Source organism: Coregonus clupeaformis, chromosome 5, assembly GCF_020615455.1.
Source record: "Coregonus clupeaformis isolate EN_2021a chromosome 5, ASM2061545v1, whole genome shotgun sequence".
In the NCBI taxonomy this organism is placed as follows: Eukaryota; Metazoa; Chordata; class Actinopteri; order Salmoniformes; family Salmonidae; genus Coregonus; species Coregonus clupeaformis.
In genome coordinates this window covers 16,156,296-16,180,365 of record NC_059196.1, presented here as the reverse complement: position 1 = coordinate 16,180,365, position 24,070 = coordinate 16,156,296, and the positions used below count along the sequence as shown (strand labels likewise).

General features: G+C 40.0%; 3 protein-coding genes and 1 long non-coding RNA gene across 5 annotated transcripts in view; all 4 read right to left on the bottom strand.

The window, feature by feature from the left end:
* Positions 1-11,282, bottom strand: part of LOC121563499 (immunoglobulin superfamily member 11-like) — a 93,980-nt gene extending 82,698 nt beyond the window's left edge. For both annotated transcript variants that reach the window (XM_041875411.1, XM_041875414.1), the window contains exon 1: positions 10,672-11,282. In XM_041875411.1, the coding sequence (XP_041731345.1) occupies positions 10,672-10,732 (61 nt within the window). In that variant the 5' untranslated portion in view covers positions 10,733-11,282. The remainder of the gene's footprint in view (positions 1-10,671) is intronic.
* Positions 11,283-14,494: 3,212 nt separating this feature from the next.
* LOC121567099 (protein SRC1) lies at positions 14,495-16,611 on the bottom strand. Its single transcript, XM_041877040.2, has 4 exons — positions 16,504-16,611; positions 15,912-16,018; positions 15,543-15,764; positions 14,495-14,870 (listed from the first exon to the last, which is right to left on the bottom strand). Exons 1-4 carry the CDS (start codon positions 16,523-16,525, stop codon positions 14,844-14,846), a joined length of 378 nt encoding a protein of 125 aa, XP_041732974.2. The 5' UTR covers positions 16,526-16,611; the 3' UTR covers positions 14,495-14,843.
* A 1,609-nt stretch (positions 16,612-18,220) lies between these two features.
* Positions 18,221-22,157, bottom strand: LOC121557176 (protein PXR1-like). Its single transcript, XM_045211421.1, has 6 exons — positions 22,140-22,157; positions 21,887-21,961; positions 21,167-21,244; positions 20,878-21,035; positions 18,977-19,035; positions 18,221-18,591 (listed from the first exon to the last, which is right to left on the bottom strand). The coding sequence occupies exons 1-6, from the start codon at positions 22,155-22,157 to the stop codon at positions 18,539-18,541; spliced, it is 441 nt and encodes a 146-aa protein (XP_045067356.1). The 3' UTR covers positions 18,221-18,538.
* A 51-nt stretch (positions 22,158-22,208) lies between these two features.
* On the bottom strand, positions 22,209-22,804 carry LOC121567098. Its single transcript, XR_006001047.2, has 3 exons — positions 22,771-22,804; positions 22,478-22,563; positions 22,209-22,293 (listed from the first exon to the last, which is right to left on the bottom strand). It is a non-coding gene; the product is annotated as an uncharacterized LOC121567098 (long non-coding RNA).
* Between the last annotated feature and the right edge of the window lie 1,266 nt (positions 22,805-24,070).

Here is a 24,070-nt window from a genome sequence, read left to right as displayed (position 1 = left end):
GGTAGGTTTATTTGAACAGTGCGAGACAGAATAACAACAAAATAATCCAGAAAAATTGATGTCAAAAATGTTATAAATTGATTTGCATTTTAATTAGGGAAATAAGTATTTGACCCCCTCTCAATCAGAAAGATTTCTGGCTCCCAGGTGTCTTTTATACAGGTAACGAGCTGAGATTAGGAGCACACTCTTAAAGGGTGTGCTCCTAATCTCAGCTTGTTACCTGTATAAAAGACACCTGTCCACAGAAGCAATCAATCAATCAGATTCCAAACTCTCCACCATGGCCAAGACCAGAGAGCTCTCCAAGGATGTCAGGGACAAGATTGTAGACCTACACAAGGCTGGAATGGGCTACAAGACCATCGCCAAGCAGCTTGGTGAGAAGGTGACAACAGTTGGTGCGATTATTCGCAAATGGAAGAAACACAAAATAACTGTCAATCTCCCTCGGCCTGGGGCTCCATGCAAGATCTCACCTCGTGGAGTTGCAATGATCATGAGAACGGTGAGGAATCAGCCCAGAACTACACGGGAGGATCTTGTCAATGATCTCAAGGCAGCTGGGACCATAGTCACCAAGAAAACAATTGGTAACACACTACGCCGTGAAGGACTGAAATCCTGCAGCGCCCGCAAGGTCCCCCTGCTCAAGAAAGCACATATACAGGCCCGTCTGAAGTTTGCCAATGAACATCTGAATGATTCAGAGGAGAACTGGGTGAAAGTGTTGTGGTCAGATGAGATCAAAATCGAGCTCTTTGGCATCAACTCAACTCGCCGTGTTTGGAGGAGGAGGAACGCTGCCTTTGACCCCAAGAACACCATCCCCACCATCAAACATGGAGGTGGAAACATTATGCTTTGGGGGTGTTTTTCTGCTAAGGGGACAGTACAACTTCACCACATCAAAGGGACGATGGACGGCGCCATGTACCGTCAAATCTTGGGTGAGAACCTCCTTCCCTCAGCCAGGGCATTGAAAATGGGTCATGGATGGGTATTCCAGCATGACAATGACCCAAAACACACGGCCAAGGCAACAAAGGAGTGGCTCAAGAAGAAGCCAGTCTCCAGACCTTAATCCCATAGAAAATCTGTGGAGAGAGCTGAAGGTTAAAGTTGCCAAACGTCAGGCTCGAAACCTTAATGACTTGGAGAAGATCTGCAAAGAGGAGTGGGACAAAATCCCTCCTGAGATGTGTGCAAACCTGGTGGCCAACTACAAAAAATATCTGACCTCTGTGATTGCCAACAAGGGTTTTGCCACCAAGTACTAAGTCATGTTTTGCAGAGGAGTCAAATACTTAATTCCCTTATTAAAATGCAAATCAATTTATAACATTTTTGACATGCGTTTTTCTGTATTTTTTGTTGTTGTTATTCTGTCTCTCACTGTTCAAATAAACCTACCATTAAAATTATAGACTGATCATGTCTTTGTCAGTGGGCAAACATACAAAATCAGCAGGGGATCAAATACTTTTTTCCCTCACTGTACATACAGTGGGGAGAACAAGTATTTGATACACTGCCGATTTTGCAGGTTTTCCTACTTACAAAGCATGTAGAGGTCTGTAATTTTTATCATAGGTACACTTCAACTGTGAGAGACCTGTCTTTTATGTGGATTTCCTGTCCCTGTACGTTGCTCCCAGTGCTCACATTGTATGATTTTTAAGTAATTAATTTGCATTTTATTGCATGACATAAGTATTTGATACATCAGAAAAGCAGAACTTAATATTTGGTACAGAAACCTTTGTTTGCAATTACAGAGATCATACGTTTCCTGTAGGTCTTGACCAGGTTTGCACACACTGCAGCAGGGATTTTGGCCCACTCCTCCATACAGACCTTCTCCAGATCCTTCAGGTTTCGGGGCTGTCGCTGGGCAATACGGACTTTCAGCTCCCTCCAAAGATTTTCTATTGGGTTCAGGTCTGGAGACTGGCTAGGCCACTCCAGGACCTTGAGATGCTTCTTACGGAGCCACTCCTTAGTTGCCCTGGCTGTGTGTTTCGGGTCGTTGTCATGCTGGAAGACCCAGCCATGACCCATCTTCAATGCTCTTACTGAGGGAAGGAGGTTGTTGGCCAAGATCTCGCGATACATGGCCCCATCCATCCTCCCCTCAATACGGTGCAGTCGTCCTGTCCCCTTTGCAGAAAAGCATCCCCAAATAATGATGTTTCCACCTCCATGCTTCACGGTTGGGATGGTGTTCTTGGGGTTGTACTCATCCTTCTTCTTCCTCCAAACATGGCGAGTGGAGTTTAGACCAAAAAGCTCTATTTTTGTCTCATCAGACCACATGACCTTCTCCCATTCCTCCTCTGGATCATCCAGATGGTCATTGGCAAACTTCAGACGGGCCTGGACATGCGCTGGCTTGAGCAGGGGGACCATGCGTGCGCTGCAGGATTTTAATCCATGACGGCGTAGTGTGTTACTAATGGTTTTCTTTGAGACTGTGGTCCCAGCTCTCTTCAGGTCATTGACCAGGTCCTGCCGTGTAGTTCTGGGCTGATCCCTCACCTTCCTCATGATCATTGATGCCCCACGAGGTGAGATCTTGCATGGAGCCCCAGACCGAGGGTGATTGACCATCATCTTGAACTTCTTCCATTTTCCAATAATTGTGCCAACAGTTGTTGCCTTCTCACCAAGCTGCTTGCCTATTGTCCTGTAGCCCATCCCAGCCTTGTGCAGGTCTACAATTTTATCCCTGATGTCCTTACACAGCTCTCTGGTCTTGGCCATTGTGGAGAGGTTGGAGTCTGTTTGATTGAGTGTGTGGACAGGTGTCTTTTATACAGGTAACAAGTTCAAACAGGTGCAGTTAAAACAGGTAATGAGTGGAGAACAGGAGGGCTTCTTAAAGAAAAACCATCAGGTCTGTGAGAGCCGGAATTCTTACTGGTTGGTAGGTGATCAAATACTTGCAATAAAATGCAAATTAATTACTTAAAAATCATACAATGTGATTTTCTGGATTTTTGTTCTCTCACAATGTGATTTTCTGGATTTTCCGTCTCTCACAGTTGAAGTGTATCTATGATAAAAATTACAGACCTCTACATGCTTTGTAAGTAGGAAAACCTGCAAAATCGGCAGTGTATCAAATACTTGTTCTCCCCACTGTATATACTTATTATGGACACGGTATGCTTTACATTAGTTATCTTGTTGTTATTAGTTGTTGTTAGTTGTTATTAGTCCCATCCTTCAGCTCCATTCAACACCTCCCATCTATCTCCTAACACCATCCATATTGGATTTCTATTTGCCATATATTTTTCAACTGTACTGTGATGTTTCACAAAAGTTCTGAACCCTTCTATTCTCATTGTTTCTACAGATTGTAAATTGAAAATAAAATGATTTGCTAAAAGTATTATTATATTATTGATCGATTGACTATGACTTTTCAGATCACCCAGTAGTGCTATCTGCAGGGTTAGCTCCAGGTAAATATTGTAATCCTTCAGTCAGTCCTGGACCTGTGACCAGAAACAAGATACAAATGGACAGTACCAAAACAAATGATCTAATGATTCTGTCTCTTCGCAGCAAAATCTGCAGAGCTGGAAAGATTGTATCCAACATATAAATAACATCCTATTGGTAGCAAGAATTTTGTATAATAATTTTAATTGAAAAATTCTAAGTTTTGAATCCGCCATTGTTTTACGTATCAGTTCATAAACACTATGCCATGGAATCGGTACATCAAAAATCTCTTCCCAACTATTTTGCAATCTATATGGGACGGCTGTCAATCCTTTGGTCATTAAATGAAACTGGTATACTTTTTTATTTATCACAATTTTCTTTAACCAATTATGTTATTTAATTCAGGGCCGACAGTTCCTTACTTTTTCCCCCTTCCACTTTCCTCTTCCATTTTTGTGGTAATGCTGCAATTATTTCGTTGTAATTTTGGGTAGAGCAGACATTTCCATATGTTTTTGTTAGCTGCATGTGTGACACAACTCCACCAGTCCTACCTATGATATCATTTACGAAGATTAATCCCTTTTTTTAAATGTCTTCAAAAAATAACGTTTTTTTATCAATTAGTATATTTGAGTTTAACCACAATTTTGTTGCATTATCTGTGCTGTTGTTTCTGGAGGATTAAATTGAAATTGCAACCAATTTTCTATGGCTTGTTTTAGAAATAGTGATATTTGGGAGATTATTTCATTTTCAAATAACTGAAAGTGAGAGGTTGTAATCTGAATAAAGGGAAAAAGGCCATTCTTAAACATTGGGTGAGACAATCTGACTAATTTGCTAGAGAACCAGTTCAGATTTAAGTATAACTTTTGTATGACTGAAGCTTTTAGTGATAGGTCTAATGCTTTAATATTTAATAATTTATGTCCTCCGAATTCATATTCATTATATAAATAGGCCAGTTTAATTTTGTCTGGCTTACCATTTCAAATAAAATGGAATATGTTTTTCTTATATAATTTAAAAAACTGTTCGCTAGGTGTAGGCAAGACCATAAGCAAATAGGTAAACTGGGATTATACTAAAGAGTTAATCAGGGTGATTTTTCCACAAATAGACAGGTATTTACCTTTCCATCGTAGCAAGATCTTATCTATTTTTGCTAACTTTCTAGTAAAATGTATTGGAGTGAAATCATTTATTTCATTTGGGATATGTATTCCGAGTATATCCACATCACCATCAGACCATTTTATTGGTAAACTACGTGGTAATGTAAAAATTGTATTTTTTAGTGACCCAATACGTAATATAGTACATTTATCATAATTTGGTTGTAATCCAGAGAGGTTAGAAAATGTATCTAGATCCTCTATGAGGCTGTGGAGGCATTCAAGTTGTGGATTTAAAAGAAAACATGAATCATCAGCGTACAATGACACCTTTGTTTTTAAACCCTGGATTTCTAATCCCTTGATATTATTGTTGGATCTGATTTTAATATCTAACATTTCGATGGCCATAATAAATAGATATGCCGATATTGGGCAACCTTGTTTTACTCCTCTTGACAGTTTAAAACTTTCTGAGAAATAGCCATTATTTACTATTTTACACCTAGGGTTACTATACATGTTTTTAACCCATTTTATAAGAGATTCTCCAAAATTGAAATGCTCCAGGCATTTATATATAATCGCCAGTCGTACTTTATCAAATGCCTTTTCAAAGTCTGCTATGAATAGCAGGCCTGGTTTCCCAGATTTTTCATAGTCTTCTATTGTTTCCAGTACTTGCCTTATATGATCTAAAATGTATTATCCATGTAAAAAACCTGTCTAATTAGAATGAATAATGTCCGACAATACCTTTTTAATTCTATGCGCTATACATTTTGCTAGAATTTTTACATCAAGTGTAAGGGGCCTCCAATTTTTTTATGGGCAGGATCTTTATATTTCCCAAATGTGTCCTGTTTCAGTAATAATGAAATCAGACTTTCTTCTTGAGTGTCTGATAATCTACCATTTACATAGGAGTGGTTAAAACATGCTTATTATTATTATTATTACTAATAACGGTCCTCTGAGTATATCAAAAAAGGTTTGGTATACCTCGACTGGTATGCCATCCAACCCTGGAGTTTTCCCGGACTTAAAGTCTTTAATTGCATCCAGAAGTTCCTCCTCTGTAATTTCACCTTCACATGAATCTTTCTGTATGGCTGTTAATTTTACATTATCAATAGAAAAAAATCCCTACAATTAGCTTCAGTTAGAGGAGATGGAGGCGACTGAAACGAAAACATATGCTTAAAGTACTTTGCTTCCTCCTTCAAAATATCATTTGGTGAATCATGGGTGACTCCGTCATTTGTAACCAGTTTCAGTAAATTATTTTTGGTAGTATTTCTATGTTGAATTTGGTGAATTTTTCCCAATATTCCATCCAGTCCACTTGATCTTTCTTGAATAAGTTTTTCCATTTATTTTAGTTTTTCCTCTAATTTATTATAAGCCTGTATGTTACAGTTTTTATTGCTATCTATCTGTTCTGTTAGACCTTCTATTTCCTTTGTTAGTATGGACTCTTTTGACCTAAATTGCTTTTGTTTTCGAGATGAGTACTGAATTGCATGGCCTCTAAAGGCGCATTTAAAAGTGTCCCATACAATTAGGGGATTTGCTGTACCTATGTTATGTCAGAAAAAAATATATATAGGCTTTGATAAAATTTCCAATTCAGTAAGAGTAATGTATATGCCAATTATGTGATGGTCCGACCGCATTCTGTGCCAACGAGAATGACATAAGAAAGAAGTGAAGACGACTAGCTTGATTGAGTCTCCGCCATGTACTGTATATCTCACTAGGTCAGGATATTTAAGCCTCCATATATCTACTACTTCTAATGTATCCATGACATTCATGATTTCCTTAAGAGCATGAGGGTGATAGTTTGTAGTGTGATTTCCTTTACGGTCCATTGAGCTATTTAACAGTAATATAATTTCCCACCATAATAATAGAGTCTTGTATTGCTTGCAGGGTTGATCATTTATTATATATATTGTCAAAGAAGTGTGGATCATCATTATTTGGTCCGTAAAGGTTAATGAGCCATATCTGTTTATGGTCCAATAACATATTTAAAATCATCCATCTATCTTGCGGATGGGTTTGGACAATTTGCACATTCGGATCGAAATTACTGTTAATTAATATCATCACTCCTTTTTAGTTTCTTTGCCCATGGGAGAAGTATATTTGTAAAATACCATAGTGATTGAGTGTCCATATAGCTGTACCATGATATTTGCATTGCTACTAAGTTGGGTTGTCATCCCAGTGATCGGCATACCACCCCGGCCCCCCGGATCCCTAGGCCCCCCGAGAGGCCAGGACCCATCCTTCGAAAACAGCACACAGTGCCACCCACAAAACAGAAGCAGGACTGTCTCTGTATTACAGATAGATAGACACGGGAAATTTCTCAACACTCCCCTGCAATGCCATCAAATTTCAAAACTACAAGTTGAGGACATTCTCGGGATGCTACTACAGGAGGACAACATCCGCCTAAAAGATGTATAAGCACTGGGAGCAACGTACAGGGACAGGAAATCCACATAAAAGACAGGTCTCTCACAGTTGAAGTGTACCTATGATAAAAATTACAGACCTCTACATGCTTTGTAAGTAGGAAAACCTGCAAAATCGGCAGTGTATCAAATACTTGTTCTCCCCACTGTATATACCGTCTCGGCAAGAGTTTGAATCCACTGCATTTCTGACACGAACTCTCTCCTATCTTTCCTATCTATCTCTATCCAATAAAATAAGTGTGTATTCTTAATCACAGCTCAGTTTGATGACAATGAGATTTACATTTTAGTTATTTAGCAGATGCTCTTATCCAGAGCAATTAGAGTTAAGTGCCTTGCTCAAGGGCACATCGACCAGTTTTTCACCTTGTCAGCTTGGGGATTCGAACCAGCGACCTTTCGGTTACTTGCCCAATGCTCTTAACAGCTAGGCTACCAAACCCCCGATTCCCAAACAGCCATGACCAGACATTGGACCGAGGTGTTTTGGCATGAACTCGGCTCAACCGCCACGAGCTTCTCTTTTGGGTACTGTTAGTGTGTCCTGAGCAGGCAACTGTCTGCCAGTGCGTTCTCTCTCTCTCTCAAATATCTCCATCATTAATTCATCAATTTCCCCAGAACCAGCTATCACAGCAGTCTTTTGAAGCCTCGTCCTCCTAGCTCGTCTCTGTCGCTCATGCACATGCACTTTGCAAGCAGTCCCAAAGGTCTTTTAATTTTTGAGAAGCTATATTTAGCATTAAAATAATCGAGGTGGAAACTTCCATCTGTCCTACGCACATTCCAGCTGCTCCTATTTAGTGGGGGAAATTTTTACAAAAACGAACACAAACTATTTTAGCACATATTTAATGTAAAATCATGCTTTAATGTGTTTTTAAAGAATAATTGATTATTTAAATCATATATTCAATATAATTTAGAAGGGAGACTCATCATAAAAGATCACAGATGATTACAGAGACAGTGTGTGTTTTGCATCACTGAGCACTGCTTTCCCATCTCTCTCCCCCGAGTGCTTTTCAGGGATTCCTCTGCCGTGTCAGTCGTATTTATCTGTTCAGTTCTGTTCTATTCGTTTACCTCGATTTTGGCAGGGAAATTGATTGAACTTATTCTAAATTACCACAACGACTTGGGTAAGAGTGGCAGTGTAGAGGAAACTGGCCATGGCATTATGAGGGGCCAGGTTAGGGAATTCAGCTAAGACACCCAGTTAACACCCCTACTTTTGCCTGGGTTATGGTATTTCAGAAAGCCTGTTGATGTCTGGAGGGTTAAAGCTTACAGTACCTGCAGATAAACTATTTTTGCCAAGAAATCTGGGTTAAATTGATGCAGATAAAGTACCTTACTGCTATTATGAGTTTTTCCATTGCTTTAAAAAAAATGTTTCGCCTAGGCCGACTCCTCATCTTCCCAACACATCATTTAACTCATAGGGTGCGGAGAACTTCAAACGAGAAGCCACTACATTGGGGCACTGGTGGAACCAGACAATTTAAAAGGCATTATATTCAACAACAACTAGTTGAAAAGTTCAGGGACACCATATCATTTCACAAGCAGAACCAATCTGCCATTTATTCTGTCCTTTTGAAAGTCCCTTGAACCAGCTCTGGAAAATAATATTTTAACATCAAAAACTTTTTCTGCATTACTTTGTGCTCTGCATGTATCTGAATGTCTGTACTCTGTCTGCCTGGCCTTAGCTAATTGACAGGAATGCAACATTTATGTAGGAAGTCTTGGCTTGAGGACAGGCTACTTTTCCAACTAAGGCTGACAGTTTGAAGGGACCTTCAGTAAACTCGACAGTGTGAAGGGGACTATGTCCGGTGTCACTTGTGTGGAGAGTTCCCTTGTGACACGGTTTCTTCCAGACACAGGGGAGTTCTTGCGGAAACTAACGGCCACAGTCAGCTAAAGTGAGACCACAGCACAGCACAGCACAAGGAGACAACCCACTAGGCACAGACGTCAATTCAATGTATTTTCCACATTGGTTCAACATAATTTCATTGAAATGACATGGAAACAACGTTGATTCAACCAGTTTGTGCCCAGTGGAAATTGACGCTGAAGTAATACGGGCCAATAGAGTGTGCTGTATCTCTCCTCTTCACCCTAACACTTTACCCCAACAAACCAGTAAGACCATATCAACAGACCTAGCTTCACCATTCTAGAGATGTAACTCAGGGAGTTGATAATGAGTTGATCGGATCAATTCACATCAATGAGTGATGATTCCTGAGATGCACATTGCACCCAGGGGAGGTCAATATCAACATACAGCAGAAACAATAAGAAATCAGAGAAGAAATCTATTGTCAGTTTACTGTATTTATAGAGCCAAAACTTAGAAAGCGAACATATTTGAAAAGTAAATCAACAATGTATGTTCAGTTATGTGTCTTCTTTGGATACATTGTACAGTATGAACCACTTGCGGTCATCTCTTTGGAGTACAAGGGCGAACTGCTGCACCTCACCCTTTGAACTCTTGCATTTTCCACTGGATCAAGGTCAGAGCAGATAAAGTGAGACACTGATTACAGGGGTAGACTTAGATGGGATGGAGAGAAGGATGCTCTGTCTCAGTCCACTATTGAATAAGGATGACAGAAGTCATCACACACAACATATACCAACGTATAGTAGTTATGTTAAATAACTAGAACTCAAGTGGATCAAACCAGAATTCAAAGTGACACTTCTCTGTGATACACAAACATGTGAGAGAGAATCCAGGGGGTGCAGGTTCATGTTGGGAATATATTCCACAAACATTGGCCATTTCAACTTGTTCTGCACATACTTTGTTGTAATATAAAGATTACTTAAATATTAATCATTAGCTTTGTATATTATTGTCGTCTACCCCCAACTAGTTCCCATCTATATATTCTGAAAACTTCTTATGAGGTTGTATAGCTACAATGACAAGGCGGCCAGAGCGCGTCGTCACAGGGAATCGAGTGCTCTTCCTAATCGCGCGGATTATCGGCTGCACCCTTTTGCGGTCTGGACGGACCTTCGTTTCTATCTCAGACAAACATTGAATGTTCCACTATATGTTTCATTCCGTATCCATGGCATTGGCAATAACAGAGAATAAAGATTTGTGCTCCCGGTCCGATGTTCCAAAAAACGGCCATCGTGTTCATATGAAAGCAATCAAAAGTGATTTTCATGCGATATAGGAAAACATATTCAAACAAAGTAATTCTAAATCATTGCTTTAGATTGTGCTGAAATGGAGGGGATTTACAGAGAGATTCAAATATATTAAGGGAAGGATCAAATGTAAACATGGCATGCGCTCTTGGCAAGGTTGCTTCCATGGCACAGTTGGGTTTTCCAAATTTGCCTATATTGCAATCATAGATTACACAAATGCAATATTGTATCCCAATCATTTCCTCATGTAAAAATGGTTGGGTTGGCCAATCTTATTTGTTAACATTTATGTCAATAGTGGTCAATTATTTTTTCCATAATATATTTTTTGTCATGGTGTTAGGATGGGAGGGACAGTTTAATGTCACACAAGTAGCTAGGCCTATAAACTTTTTAAAGTAATAAAATAAAGGTCTTACCTTCCATGCAAAATAAAACCAGCCAAGCAATCCATAGGTCCGAATTATGGAATTTCATCATGGTTCGTAACTAATTGGCAAGTCGTTTTGTGTGCCTTCTTGATGAAATCAATCGTTATTTCACAGTTTATTTGATGGAAAGTAACGGTTTCTCGAAACAGCATACATGAATACAGTCCCAATTGTTTACGCAATAATCAGTTGCGTTTTATGTAGCAAAATAATATTTTTTTAATTTTCTAAAAGTAGAAAGAGTAAGAAAAGGTTGCATCTCCTCATAGCCTACCACCACATCAAACCGTTGCTTCTTCTTTGTCGTATTTTCTTTTCGTTTCACTGTTGTTGTTTTTGTTGGTCGCACACTCGCACTATTTTGTCCGTTGACAGCACTTGGTATTTTCCCTTTAATCAATTAACGCACGTTCGGAAAATTATCGGCAGTCTTGTTGTAGTAGATACAAATTCACAGAAGACATGAAACAGTATAATTTCTTAGAGGATAGTTGTTTCTTCTTGTACAAGGCTGGCCCATGGTTTTCAACGCTAAACATGCACTCCTTTTCTGTACAGCATTCTATTTGGAACCTTGATCGAGAACTAGCCCGGGCTGTTGCCAGGAGACCAGTGACGCCAGTCTAGACTAGAGGTAGTAATGCCCCCCTCTGGTGACCAAAAAAAAGCTACTGGATGTGCTTGGTAGGCAACTGCATCCCGCATTGCACGGTTGAAGGCAGCTCCAATGCATACGGATGTAATGCATTATGCATGCAATGCACGTACTGAATAAAAACTGATATCAAGTAGATAAAGTCTATGGACTTGCCAGGTTACCATTTATCTGGTTTATTTAAAGTTTTGGTTGATTGATTGGTCCAGCTTTCATGCACATCTTAATTCTGCAGAAGTGACAACTTTTCAGAAAGTATAAGCCCAATTCAATTTCAAAAAGTTGTTTTCTGCATGCAACCAACACAACCAACACAGTTCAGTTCTTCAAGCCCAATACAGTTCTTTGTCACCACCGCCCATATTAGAGATCCAGCAACACACAACAGCTCTCAAAGGGAGGCTACTGTCAATGTGTTCTCTTGAACAAAATGTGATCTCGCCACAGATCAGCACAAAATACTCCCTGTGTCTCACTAAACACTGCATGCATAAAGCCTGAGCACTTCTGGGCCAAATCTAGATATAAAAAAATAATTTTCTTTTTTTTGTCAAAGCTTTGTAGACAAACATTTGATGAAAACGTTTTCCCTTATTCAACTTTTTAGACTTTTGAGTAATTAAAAATGCATGAGAGGAGATGAGAAGGCGTGACAAGGGCCAGCGCTTCAATCAGCTCTTCCGTACTGCCTGGGGTTGTTGGCAGGGTTTCCAAAGAATATGTCTGTCACTCCTGACTTGGGCAACATAAGAAGTAGCTATTTGTACCTGAGGCCATTCAGATTGTTTTATTTCTGACATACTGCTGCCGTTTTATAGAACCCTGGCATATGTTATCAGATATTATGAATACTGGATCTTAAAGCACCCCTGGTCACTGCCTTATGATTTGAGAAAGCAGTAACACTCAAGTTATTCTTAAATACATTTGAAACAAGTGTGAAAGTATACAGTAGCCTATACACCGTACATACAGTTGAAGTCGGAAGTTTACATACACCTTAGCCAAATACATTTAAACTCAGTTTTTCACAATTCCTGACATTTTATCCTAGTAAACATTCCCTGTCTTAGGTCAGTTAGGATCACCACTTTATTTTAAGAATGTGAAATGTCAGAATAATAGTAGAGAGAATGATTTATTTCAGCTTGTATTTCTTTCATCACATTCCCAGTGGGTCGGAAGTTTACATACACTCAATTAGTATTTGGTAGCATTGCCTTTAAATTCATTTCGGGTAGCCTTCCACAAGCTTTCCACAATAAGTTGAGTGAATTGTGGCCCATTCCTCCTGACAGAGCTGGTGTAACTGAGTCAGGTTTGTAGGCCTCCTTGCTCGCACACACTTTTTCAGTTCTGCCCACACATTTTCTATAGGATTGAGGTCAGAGCTTTGTGATGGCCACTCCAATACCTTGACTTTGTTGTCCTTAAGCCATTTTGCCACAACTTTGGATGTATGCTTGGGGTCATTGTACATTTGGAAGACCCATTTGCGACCAAGCTTTAACTTCCTGACTGATGTCTTGAGATGTTGCTTCAATATATCCACATCATTTTCCTTCCTCATCTTGCCATCTATTTTGTGAAGTGCACCAGTCCCTCCTGCAGCAAAGCACCCCCACAGCATGATGCTGCCACCCCCGTGCTTCACGGTTGGGATGGTGTTCTTCGGCTTGCAACCGTTCCCCTTTTTCCTCCAAACATAACGATGGTCATTATGGCCAAACAGTTCTATTTTTGTTTCATCAGACCAGAGGACATTTCTCCCTAAAGTACGATCTTTGTCCCCATGTGCAGTTGCAAACCGTAGTCTGGCTTTTTTATGGCGGTTTTGGAGCAGTGGCTTCTTCCTTGCTGAGCGGCCTTTCAGGTTATGTCGATATAGGACTTGTTTTATGTGGATATAGATACTTTTGTACCTGTTTCCTCCAGCATCTTCACAAGGTCCTTTGCTGTTGTTCTGGGATTGATTTGCACTTTTCGCACCAAAGTACGTTCATCTCTAGGAGACAGAACGCGTCTCCTTCCTGAGCGGTATGACGGCTGCGTGGTCCCATGGTGTTTATACTTGCGTACTATTGTTTGTACAGATGAACGTGGTACCTTCAGGCGTTTGGAAATTGCTCCCAAGGATGAACCAGACTTGTGGAGGTTTGAAGGTAGGCCTTGAAATACATCCACAGGTACACCTCCAATTGACATCAATTAGCCTATCAGAAGCTTCTAAAGCCATGACATCATTTTCTGGAATTTTCAAAGCTGTTTAAAGGCACAGTCAACTTAGTGTATGTAAACTTCTGACCCACTGGAATTGTGATACAGTGAATTATAAGTGAAATAATCTGTCTGTAAACAATTGTTGGAAAAAGTAATTGTGTCATGCACAAAGTAGATGCCAACTTGCCAAAACTATAGTTTGTTAAAAAGAAATTTGTGGAGTGGTTGAAAAACGAGTTTTAATGACTCCAACCTAAGTGTATGTAAACCTCTGACTTCAACTGTATGAGCACACCATTTTTTTGTTTTTACTAGAAGCTCTGTCATGTTCATAAACCATGAAAGTATAAATGAAAAGTGACCGTAGAGTTCTGCTGACAAGTTCACTAGATCAACTAGAAAGACAGGCTGTATATCTGTTAATCTCCCCTGCATCCCAACGGTGATACTGCCAAGTGTAAGAAGAGTTACCATACAGCAATGGCAGCATCCAAAGACACTTGATTTATTATTGATACATTTTGCAAACGCTCCATTTTCTTTTTTCCCCCCGGATTAAGAATGTGAACAAGATCCGTATGTTAAATGTTTTAATTCTTCTTTCCTGACAACCTGTTAGAGTTCACGTCCACTTGAATATTGATGCCATGTTAAGGAAACACTGCCTGGCTTTGCTGTGTCTTGCATTTTGTGTACCCCAGTCTTGTGCAGCTTTGCTTTTCCTAGTTAGGACTCATTCATTCTACAAAAACTATCTTCACACTGCGTAGTCTGAGTACAATACATATGTACTGAAGTAACATGCACTGTACCCAACACTATCCCCTGTTGAGAAAACCTTTGGGTATATGCTCCCTTATGCTTTTTACTTCAAAACTAAGAACATTGAGCTTTCACATAAAATTTGCTAAAATAAAACAAAAGAATGCAATTCAATCTTTTGACTGGACAATTTATCAAAAAACTTGAACAAAATGTTTGCCAATCAACTGTATTCAATCTATTAAACAAATATTCAATGACAAACACCTCCCCCTTCTGGTGGACATTAGACTTTTCACTAGGGAGGAAAGATGTCTGAAAAAAGTCAGACATTCACCATATATCCTGGTTGTTTTGTTATTTAATGTTCTGTTGTAAAACCACTAATTTACTGTCTGGCACATCAAAACATGATCAGGAACAACAAGGAAACGGTACACAGTAAATATCATGCATCAACACTGCAGTACGAAACATTGACACAAGAGTGAACTGGCAGTAGCACCTCCTCACAGCACCAGAATCAGTGATGCTTCTTCTTGCCTTCATCCTAAAATGACAAAAGACATACATTTAATATGAACCATTACATGTACTAATAATAACACTTGTTTTGGGTGAAATATGCAGTCAGGCAATGGCAGGCCCTGATATGTGACTGTAGGGCAGGTAACACCTTTTTATTGCTCTCCTATCTGATCTGTTTTCAGACACACCTAGTAACTCAGAGCATTCATGTCCATTTCCTCTTTTACATTAGCCTAGTTTGCATAAATGTAACGCATGACAAGGTTATAAAAGTTCTGATGAGTCTTACTGTCTTGCCCACATACCTATCAACAACAGATAGCTATTACAGTAAGAGGTAGCAGGAATACAGACTGCAAAAGGAGCTATGTTTCTAAAATAATGTTTTACTAGCTGATAAAGTGCATGGAACCGCATGTGATAGTAAAAGTTCTGAGTCTCAAGTCTGGTAAATGGAAACACCAACTACTCGTACATAACTAGAGCGTGATAAAACTGCCACAGCTGGTATGACCTGCACAGCCTTTACGGCCTTACCCATGTTGATAGTAAAGAACCCTTGAACTAAGGAGTGGTTGTCAACACGACTTGTTGGACCCCATTCTATAGCAGTCATACATTAACATTCTTTGGAACAATAATAGAGCATAAAAACAAACAAAAAACGGAACAAATCAAGGCTAATGTACACTACCTCGTCGCTGCTGGACGAAGATGATGATGAAGAGGATCCATGCCCATCATCTCTGTCCTTATGCTCTTTGGACTTCTTGTCTTTCTTCTTATGACCTTTGTCCTTCTTGTCACCATGTTTCTTGTCCTTATGTTCCTTATGCTTGTCTTTGTCCTCCTTATGGTCCTTGGATTTGTCATGGTCCTTACGGTCCTTGGATTTGTCATGGTCCTTTGATGCACTCTGAAAGTTGGTAGACAGTCAGGATACCTTGTATGCAGTTTGTGTGGATCAGCATTAATTGCACACAAATTGCTGTTGATGGTTGAAATACAATTGAAGCACTCGTCAAGCAACTGGTTTAGGTGATGGTAACAGTGTGTTTCTTACCTTGTCCTTATCCCCAGCTTTGTCCTTCTTCTTCCCCCATCCAAAGAGGGCGTTCTGTTCCTGGCCAGAGGCATCATCCTTTTTCACCTGATCATCTTTACCTACAGCTGTGATAAATAAGAGACAGGGCATGTAGGCTTACAGTGTTCTTTACATGAACAATCACAGCCTAATAAACTAACCAGAACCATTTCATTCAATTATAGGTTCTCATCCTCAATAGCAATAAGTAGAAAGTGGAGAAATCAAGAAAAGGCACTGTTTTCTTCAACTGAAAGGACATAAGGCCTTCTCCGCCTGTCCATGTTAGATTGCTAATCATGTAATTTATGTATCAAGTCCTTTTGATGCACATTTGCCCTCTGTTATTAATAATATAAACATATTGTCTCAATTAAGGCAGTCTTTGGAATAATTCAATTAAATGCCTGACAGGTGTGAAGTGCGCATTCAATCAGCTCAAATAATATGAAAACATGTGGCTTGCATCTCAGACTAATAACCAAAAAATCTATTGAGAAATTGATACACTGTAGTTCACACAATATTTTAGAGTAGAACGACTTGAATGCAATTATGATTAAAGAATTACCTGACGCCAAATCGAAATCCATGTTGTCTTGAGAGCACAAGGCAGTAGCGACACCCTGCAGGAACAATGTTTCCCTTTATAAACGGAAAACTCACGCAACGCACCTACCTGTTGACCCCACCCCGCAACCACGTGACCAAAACACGTTCGTGTTGTTCAGAAGGCACAAAACCGCACAATGATTTTTAAATGGAGGAGGGACTATCTGATTTTTGTCCATTAAGAATGCTATTGTTTCTTGCCCGTTTTTTTAACGGTTTTGAAAAAGCCCCTGATTGGGCCAGTGAGGAATTTACTTGGTGTAGGCTTAGTCCTGTAGCCTGACGATTCAAACTAAATGATTCTGCTGCTGTGTCGTTAGCTACATAGGCTACTTAGACTGAGACTGCCATCACGGAGGGGGTTCGCTTATCTGGCCCGGGGTTCATCAGTGGGAAGAGTTTGAACCGGTTGAAACGTGATTGCATTCGTTTTTGAACGGGGCTGTACAAAACAGTTAATCTGATCATACTTGTGGAATATACAAATACTTGCTTGATATATGTTTTCCAGTTTCTTGAAATACTTTGTTAATGCAATTTATTTATATGTGTAAACTGAAATGGTCTAATTCATTTTACATTTTTTAGATGCTCTTATCCAGAGCAACTTACAGTAGTAAGTGCATACATTTTAATACTTTTAAGTACTGGTCCCCCATGGGAATCAAACCCACAACCCTAGCATTACAAGCCCCATGCTCTACCAACTGAGCCTCATCATCACAAACCACTTGATGTGTCTCAATGTACTCAATTACTGTATTGTGCATTGTTTTTCTTCATGGTGATGGAAAGTCTACATGTACCAAACCTAGATGACCAGCCTATGTACATTTAGCCTTCATTAAGTGGTTTGTAAGGATAGTCAATTAATACTGCACAAAAAGTGGTTGTTTTCCATGTTATTTGATCAAGAAAAGTATTTAATTTGATGTGGATGTTTTATGTCTTTGCCCATAATTTTACACCTTTTGATGTAAATGTTTGAGGACAGGTTTTTGTTCCTTCTGGAACCATTAGAATGACAAAATAAGAGAAAGGGACAGGGCCACAACTCTTACAATTCCAACTATTGAATCCTGCAAGATACTGTTCTTAATTATACAACAACCTTTTTTGCCAAAGCTGAAATGTTAAAAAAATGTTTTGGCCCGCACTAAAGACGTCTATATCAGTCAGCTAATACTAATAAAGCCAGTGCACTACTTGAACATTTTTGTATATCTTTTTTTTATTCCGATTTTTCAGGGGGTGTTGCAGCACACTTACTTCCCACGGCTATGCCACTTAGTCCTTATTTTTTAGCAGACTAAGGCTGATCTATCTAGATAATTATTCCATACAACTGAAATCAAGTATTTCCTCGTTTACCACAGCAAATCTGCTGTGGCAATTTACCGGACAGGTAGGCCTATGAATTAAACATTTATGTTGGTGTAGCTCTAATTATATTCGGTTCCGATTTATGTTATCAATTCAATACAACTGTTTTTAAAATAAAAGTGTCTGGTATGGTAACTTCTTCTCAAGATCGGGGGTAAAATATCCCTGGACTGTCCATATTTCAAAATGTGTAACTAAATCAAGTCAATCGTGATTGAGATATAGGCCGTGTTCGCGGGGATCGAAACCACAATGTATCATGGGTAAATTGTGACTGACTGACTGATCTACAAATAATAATGAATTGTTATTTATGATGCAAGGTGATTTGTAGATCAGTCAGTCAGCAGTCGCCTGCAGTCGTTTTGATGATCTCGAACACGGCCATAGACTAATATTAGGGCCAGTTGTTTCTTTAGTTTTTTTCTTTAGCCGGTATTTTTGGCATTATCCTCTAGGTTTGCTGCAGGTAGAAAATCATAGGACATTTTATGTAATTGAGACAAGCAGTCTCCAATCAAATTCCATTTTATATGTCACATCCCCCAAATACAATTGGTGTGGACTTTACCATGAAATGCTTACTTACTAGCCCTTTGCCATCGGTGATTCTACACCTCACTTTGCTCAAGCTGATCCTTTCCAACGGACATGGAAGTTCTAGCTAAAAATGGGTCAATTAGGAGCAGTTAAAGGGGAGAGTCAATTAAACCAACCATGGATGTATGTTGTAGCGAACCTGGGTGGGGTAGTTAATAGACCAATAAGAAAGGGAGTTCCAAAACTCTTTGCCAAAAACAGCTAATGTTCAGTTTTCCCCTCCCCACTCAGACCACTCCCAGACAGTCCTAGCAAAATTCTTGCTTGAGAAATTGCTCTTCTAAGAAGCTATTTTTCTTTATTTTTGACCATTCTAATTTAAAACAATCACAGTAAGGTACTTGGACTGTCTGGGAGTGGTCTGAGATGATTGGACTACCCCAGGGAAAACCTTGAGGGGTTGGTATTCTCTTTGCATACAATTCCAATATTCACTTCCTTGTACCTACCTCTTTCTTGTTTCTTAGTTTTTTTTCTTAGATTCTCCCTCAACATCGGAACAGGAGTCCTGTGACCCAAAAAAAGACCAATGTAAATTTAAGGAGAATGAGTTTATAAAGTATTTTGGTATGACATGTTTGTATACATAAAAGTCTAGCAGGAATTTGTCTCTCTTATTTGTATCTTCTTCTTGTCTTTGTCACTTCCGGAGGACAGACAGTGTTCCAATCAGTATCATATGCATCTCCAAATAACATTTACAGTGAGGGAAAAAAGTATTTGATACCCTGCTGATTTTGTACGTTTGCCCACTGACAAAGAAATTATCAGTCTATAATTTTTATGGTAGGTTTATTTGAACAGTGAGAGACAGAATAACAACAAAATAATCCAGAAAAACGCATGTCAAAAATGTTATAAATTGATTTGCATTTTAATGAGGGAAATAAGTATTTGACCCCCTCTCAATCAGAAAGATTTCTGGCTCCCAGGTGTCTTTTATACAGGTATGAGCTGATATTAGGAGCACACTCTTGAAGGGAGTGCTCCTAATCTCAGTTTGTTACCTGTATAAAATACACCTGTCCACAGAAGCAATCAATCAATCAGATTCCAAACTCTCCACCATGGCCAATACCAAAGAGCTCTCCAAGGATGTCAGGGACAAGATTGTAGACCTACACAAGGCTGGAATGGGCTACAAGACCATCGCCAAGCAGCTTGGTGAGAAGGTGACAACAGTTGGTGCGATTATTCGCAAATGGAAGAAACACAAAAGAACTGTCAATCTCCCTCGGCCTGGGGCTCCATGCAAGATCTCACCTCGTGGAGTTGCAATGATAATGAGAATGGTGAGGAATCAGCCCAGAACTACACGGGAGGATCTTGTCAATGATTTCAAGGCAGCTGGGACCATAGTCACCAAGAAAACAATTGGTAACACACTACGCCGTGAAGGACTGAAATCCTGCAGCACCCGCAAGGTCCCCCTGCTCAATAAAGCACATATACAGGGCTGTCTGAAGTTTGCCAATGAACATCTGAATGAAAATGGAGCTCTTCGGCATCAACTCAACTCGCTTTGTTTGGAGGAGGAGGAATGCTGCCTATGACCCCAAGAACACCATCCCCACTGTCAAACATGGAGGTGGAAACATTATGCTTTGGAGGTGTTTTTCTGCTAAGGGGACAGGACAACTTCACCGCATCAAAGGGACGATGGACGGGGCCATGTACTGTCAAATCTTGGGTGAGAACCTCCTTCCCTCAGCCAGGGCATTGAAAATGGGTCGTGGATGGGTATTCCAGCATGACAATGACCCAAAACACACGGCCAAGCCAACAAAGGAGTGGCTCAAGAAGAAGCACATTAAGGTCCTGGAGTGGCCTAGCCAGTCTCCAGACCTTAATCCCATAGAAAATCTGTGGAGGGAGCTGAATGTTCGAGTTGCCAAACGTCAGGCTCAAAACCTTAATGACTTGGAGAAGATCTGCAAAGAGGAGTGGGACAAAATCCCTCCTGAGATGTGTGCAAACCTGGTGGCAAACTACAAGAAACGTCTGACCTCTGTGATTGCCAACAAGGGTTTTGCCACCAAGTACTAAGCCATGTTTTGCAGAGGGGTCAAATACTTATTTCCCTCATTAAAATGCAAATCAATTTATAACATTTTTGACATGCGTTTTTCTGATTTTTGTTGTTGTTATTCTGTCTCTCACTGTTCAAATAAACCTACCATTAAAATTATAGACTGATCATGTCTTTGTCAGTGGGCAAACGTACAAAATTAGCACGGGATCAAATACTTTTTTCCCTCACTGTACCTTCTTCTTCTTTTCATCATCACTTCCAGAAGAGGAGCCCTACAGGACAAACAGAGGACGTGGTCCGTCAGATTCCAGTGTTCACCTCACTATTGTGCATCTCCAAATAACATTCTTCTTCTTCTTCTTCTTCTTCTTCTTCTTCTTCTTCTTCTTCTTCTTCTTCTTCTTCTTCTTCTTCTTCTTCTTCTTCTCTTTCTTCTTCTTTATCTTATCTTCATCACTTCCAGATGAGGAGTCATCCTAGACACACATAAAATACAGTATATGGTGATCAATAACTATCCTATTTTATTAGCCTCCACTATGTGCACTGGGCTCATAACACACAGAGGGGCTCATAAATAACTTGCAAATACATTTGTGTTACTTACCTTTTTCTTCTTCTTGTCTTTCTTCCTCTTATCCTTCTTCTTCTTTTTCTTATCTTCCTCGCTGTCAGAACAAGAGTCCTGGGTACACAGGAGGAACGATTCACAGTCACATTCTGATTGTTACTGTCGTTAATTTGAGGATCACTCTCTAAGACAGTCAATTAAAAAACATACCTTCTTCTTCTTCTTCTTCTTCTTCTTCTTCTTCTTCTTCTTCTTCTTCTTCTTCTTCTTCTTCTTCTCATCCTCGCTGTCAGATGAGTCCTGGACACACACAAGGGCGGCAGGTAGCTTAGTGGTTAAGAGCGTTGTGCCAGTAACCGAAAGGTCGCTGGTTCTAATCCCAGAGCCGACTAGGTGAAAAATCTGTTGATGTGCCCTTGAGCAAGGCACTTAACCCTAATTGCTCATGTAAGTCGCTCTGGATAAGAGCGTCTGCTATATGACTAAAATGTAAATGTATTCAGGTGTCATTAGATAGCTCAAATTAACAGTTATTTCAATTATTATTTTGTTTTACAGCCAATAATAAAACCTATCTTCTTATCCTTCTTCTTCTTTTTCTTCTTGTCCTTCTTCTTCTTTTTCTTGTCTTCCTCACTGTCAGAGTCCTGGACACACAAGATACATATTCTGGTCATTCTTGAGTCATTAAATATCTCAAAAGAACTGTTCTTTAAAAAGTTGACCCTCCCCAAGACAGCACAATAGAAAACACACCTTATCCTTCTTCTTCTTTTTCTTCTTGTCCTTTTTCTTCTTCTTATTCTTGTCTTCTTCGCTGTCAGAATCGTCCTGGACACACAAGAAAAGTTTCATTTGATATCTCCAATATCTTTCAAAATCGAAAAGACCCTCCCCCAAGACAAACAATAGAAAAACGTACCTTCTTATCCTTCTTCTTCTTCTTCTTCTTCGCTGTCTGATGAATCCTGTCAAAGAAAAATGAAGAGAGTGGAATTAATTCACTTACCAATTGGCTTCTAACCATAACCCTGCACACTGGGTTTCTCAAAATAACATCTGAATGCATCCGCACTCACCTTTTTCTTTGTCTTCTTCTTCTTCTTCTTCTTCTTCTTCTTCTTCTTGTCTTTCTCGCTATCTGAATCATCAGAGCTGGAATCCTGAAACAGACAAAAACTTTAATCAGACATCTATCCTGTATTTTCCAAAGAAGAAGACACTTTGTAACATGTCTGCCTTTGCTTCCATGCTGTAATGCTGAGGAGATAGAGCCAAAGGGATGTCAATGGAGTTATTAGGGCAATATGAACATACAACATTTAATTGCTAAATTGCTGCACTTACCTTTTTTCTTCATCTTTTTCTTTTTGTCATCATCACTGTCAGAGGTTGGAGGATGAGGAGCTGTCAGAGGATGAAGAACTAGAATCCTGAGGGACAACAACCAAAAGCAGGTCACTATTAAGTACTTAACAACTTTCTAGGACAGATGTTTGTCATAGCGCAACAGATGGTCATAGTTTTAGTATGGTTTTACACAGTTTTATTGTGATACAGAAATTACCACAGTCAACAGTGAGTCAACAAAAACAATATGTTTATTTTGTGTTAAATCATACAACACATAGCTTTCTCACCTTCTTCTTCATCTTCTCCTTCTTCTTTTCCTCCTCACTATCAGAAGAGGATGAGGAGGAAGAGGAGGAGGATGAAGAACTGTAATCCTGTGGCAAAAACAGAGTGTCCAATCCGTCAGTCATATGGGGATGGTGTGGAGCATTGCACCATCCAACAATACCATAGAATACAATGTGTTTGTTAGTTTGGAACCACAAACCTTAGCTTTCTTCTTCATCTTCCTCTTTCTTTTCATATTTTTGTCATCCTCGCTGTCTGAAGAGGAAGAGCTATCCGAGGACGAAGATGATGATGAACAGCCAGAGTCCTTCAATTGAAAAAAACACTCAGTAGGGTATTACAGCTCAATACATTACACTTTTGGCGAGGAGCTCAAGTCCTAGGGCAGAATAACACAGCTCAACTAAATACTTGTTGTAAAGGTTGTCTGTACTGTAGCACAGGGAGCCAATGGGAACTGAGATGAGTACCTTCTTTTTTCTTCAATGTGTGACACTCTGGCTCTATGGACTTTGATTTTGAGCCAGGGTTGTTATTTTCCACTTGGGTGTATTTCTATGTTGGTTATTCTAGTTGTTTATTTCTATGTTTGGTTGGAGTATCTTGATTAGTCATATGACTCCCAATCGGAGGTAACAGTGTCAGCTGTTCGGCTCGTTATCTCTGATTGGGAGCCATATTTAAACTGGGTGGTTTCTCCTTGGTTTGTGGGTTTTTTGTTCCTGTACAGTCATTTGTCACTGTGGACTTCACTATCGTCATTCGTTTATTTGTTTTCGTGGTTGCTTTGATTAAATAAAGTCATCATGTTCACTCACGCAGCTGCGATTGGTCCGCTTCCTCAGACGATCGTGACAGAAAAACCCACCATAGAAGGACCAAGCAGCGTGTCCAGGAGCAAGACAGCTGGACATGGGAGGAAGCGCCTGGTAAGGAGATCGAGAGGCTGGCGATGGCCCAGGTGGGCAAATCGTGGTCCTGGGAGGATATGCTCGGGGCAAGGGACCTTGGGGGAAGATCAAGGCCCTGGCGAGAGAGGAGCAACGAGCGTCAGCAGGGCCATCATCGTTGGAAGGACGAGAGGCAACCCCCAAAAGTTTTTGGGGGGCACATGGCTTAGGGCGGCTGGGCAGCAGGAGGCTGCCACAGGGAGACGTGGAGAGAAGGCTATCGGATTACGGGAGCCATTGGCGAGTAGAGGAAGGGAAGTTGTTGCGGCACGGCGTGAGAGACTGATGTGTGTTACCAGTCCGGTCCGGCCCGTTCCTGATCCCCAGTTAAAGCCAGTGGTGTGTGTTC

What these genes read in the sequence shown, in the direction of transcription:
- LOC121557176 (XM_045211421.1), bottom strand. An exon ending in AAGACAAGAAGAAGAAAAAG is followed by an intron (nt 21,036 to 21,166) that starts GTAAGTAACACA and finishes ATGTGTGTCTAG; the next exon opens with GATGACTCCTCATCTGGAAG. An exon ending in TGGAGATGCACAATAGTGAG is followed by an intron (nt 19,036 to 20,877) that starts GTGAACACTGGA and finishes TTTGGGTCACAG; the next exon opens with GACTCCTGTTCCGATGTTGA.
- LOC121567099 (XM_041877040.2), bottom strand. Translation starts at nt 16,525, where the DNA reads ATGGATTTCGATTTGGCGTCAG. An exon ending in GGATTTCGATTTGGCGTCAG is followed by an intron (nt 16,019 to 16,503) that starts GTAATTCTTTAA and finishes TATTTATCACAG; the next exon opens with CTGTAGGTAAAGATGATCAG. An exon ending in CTTCGTCCAGCAGCGACGAG is followed by an intron (nt 14,871 to 15,542) that starts GTAGTGTACATT and finishes TTGTCATTTTAG; the next exon opens with GATGAAGGCAAGAAGAAGCA.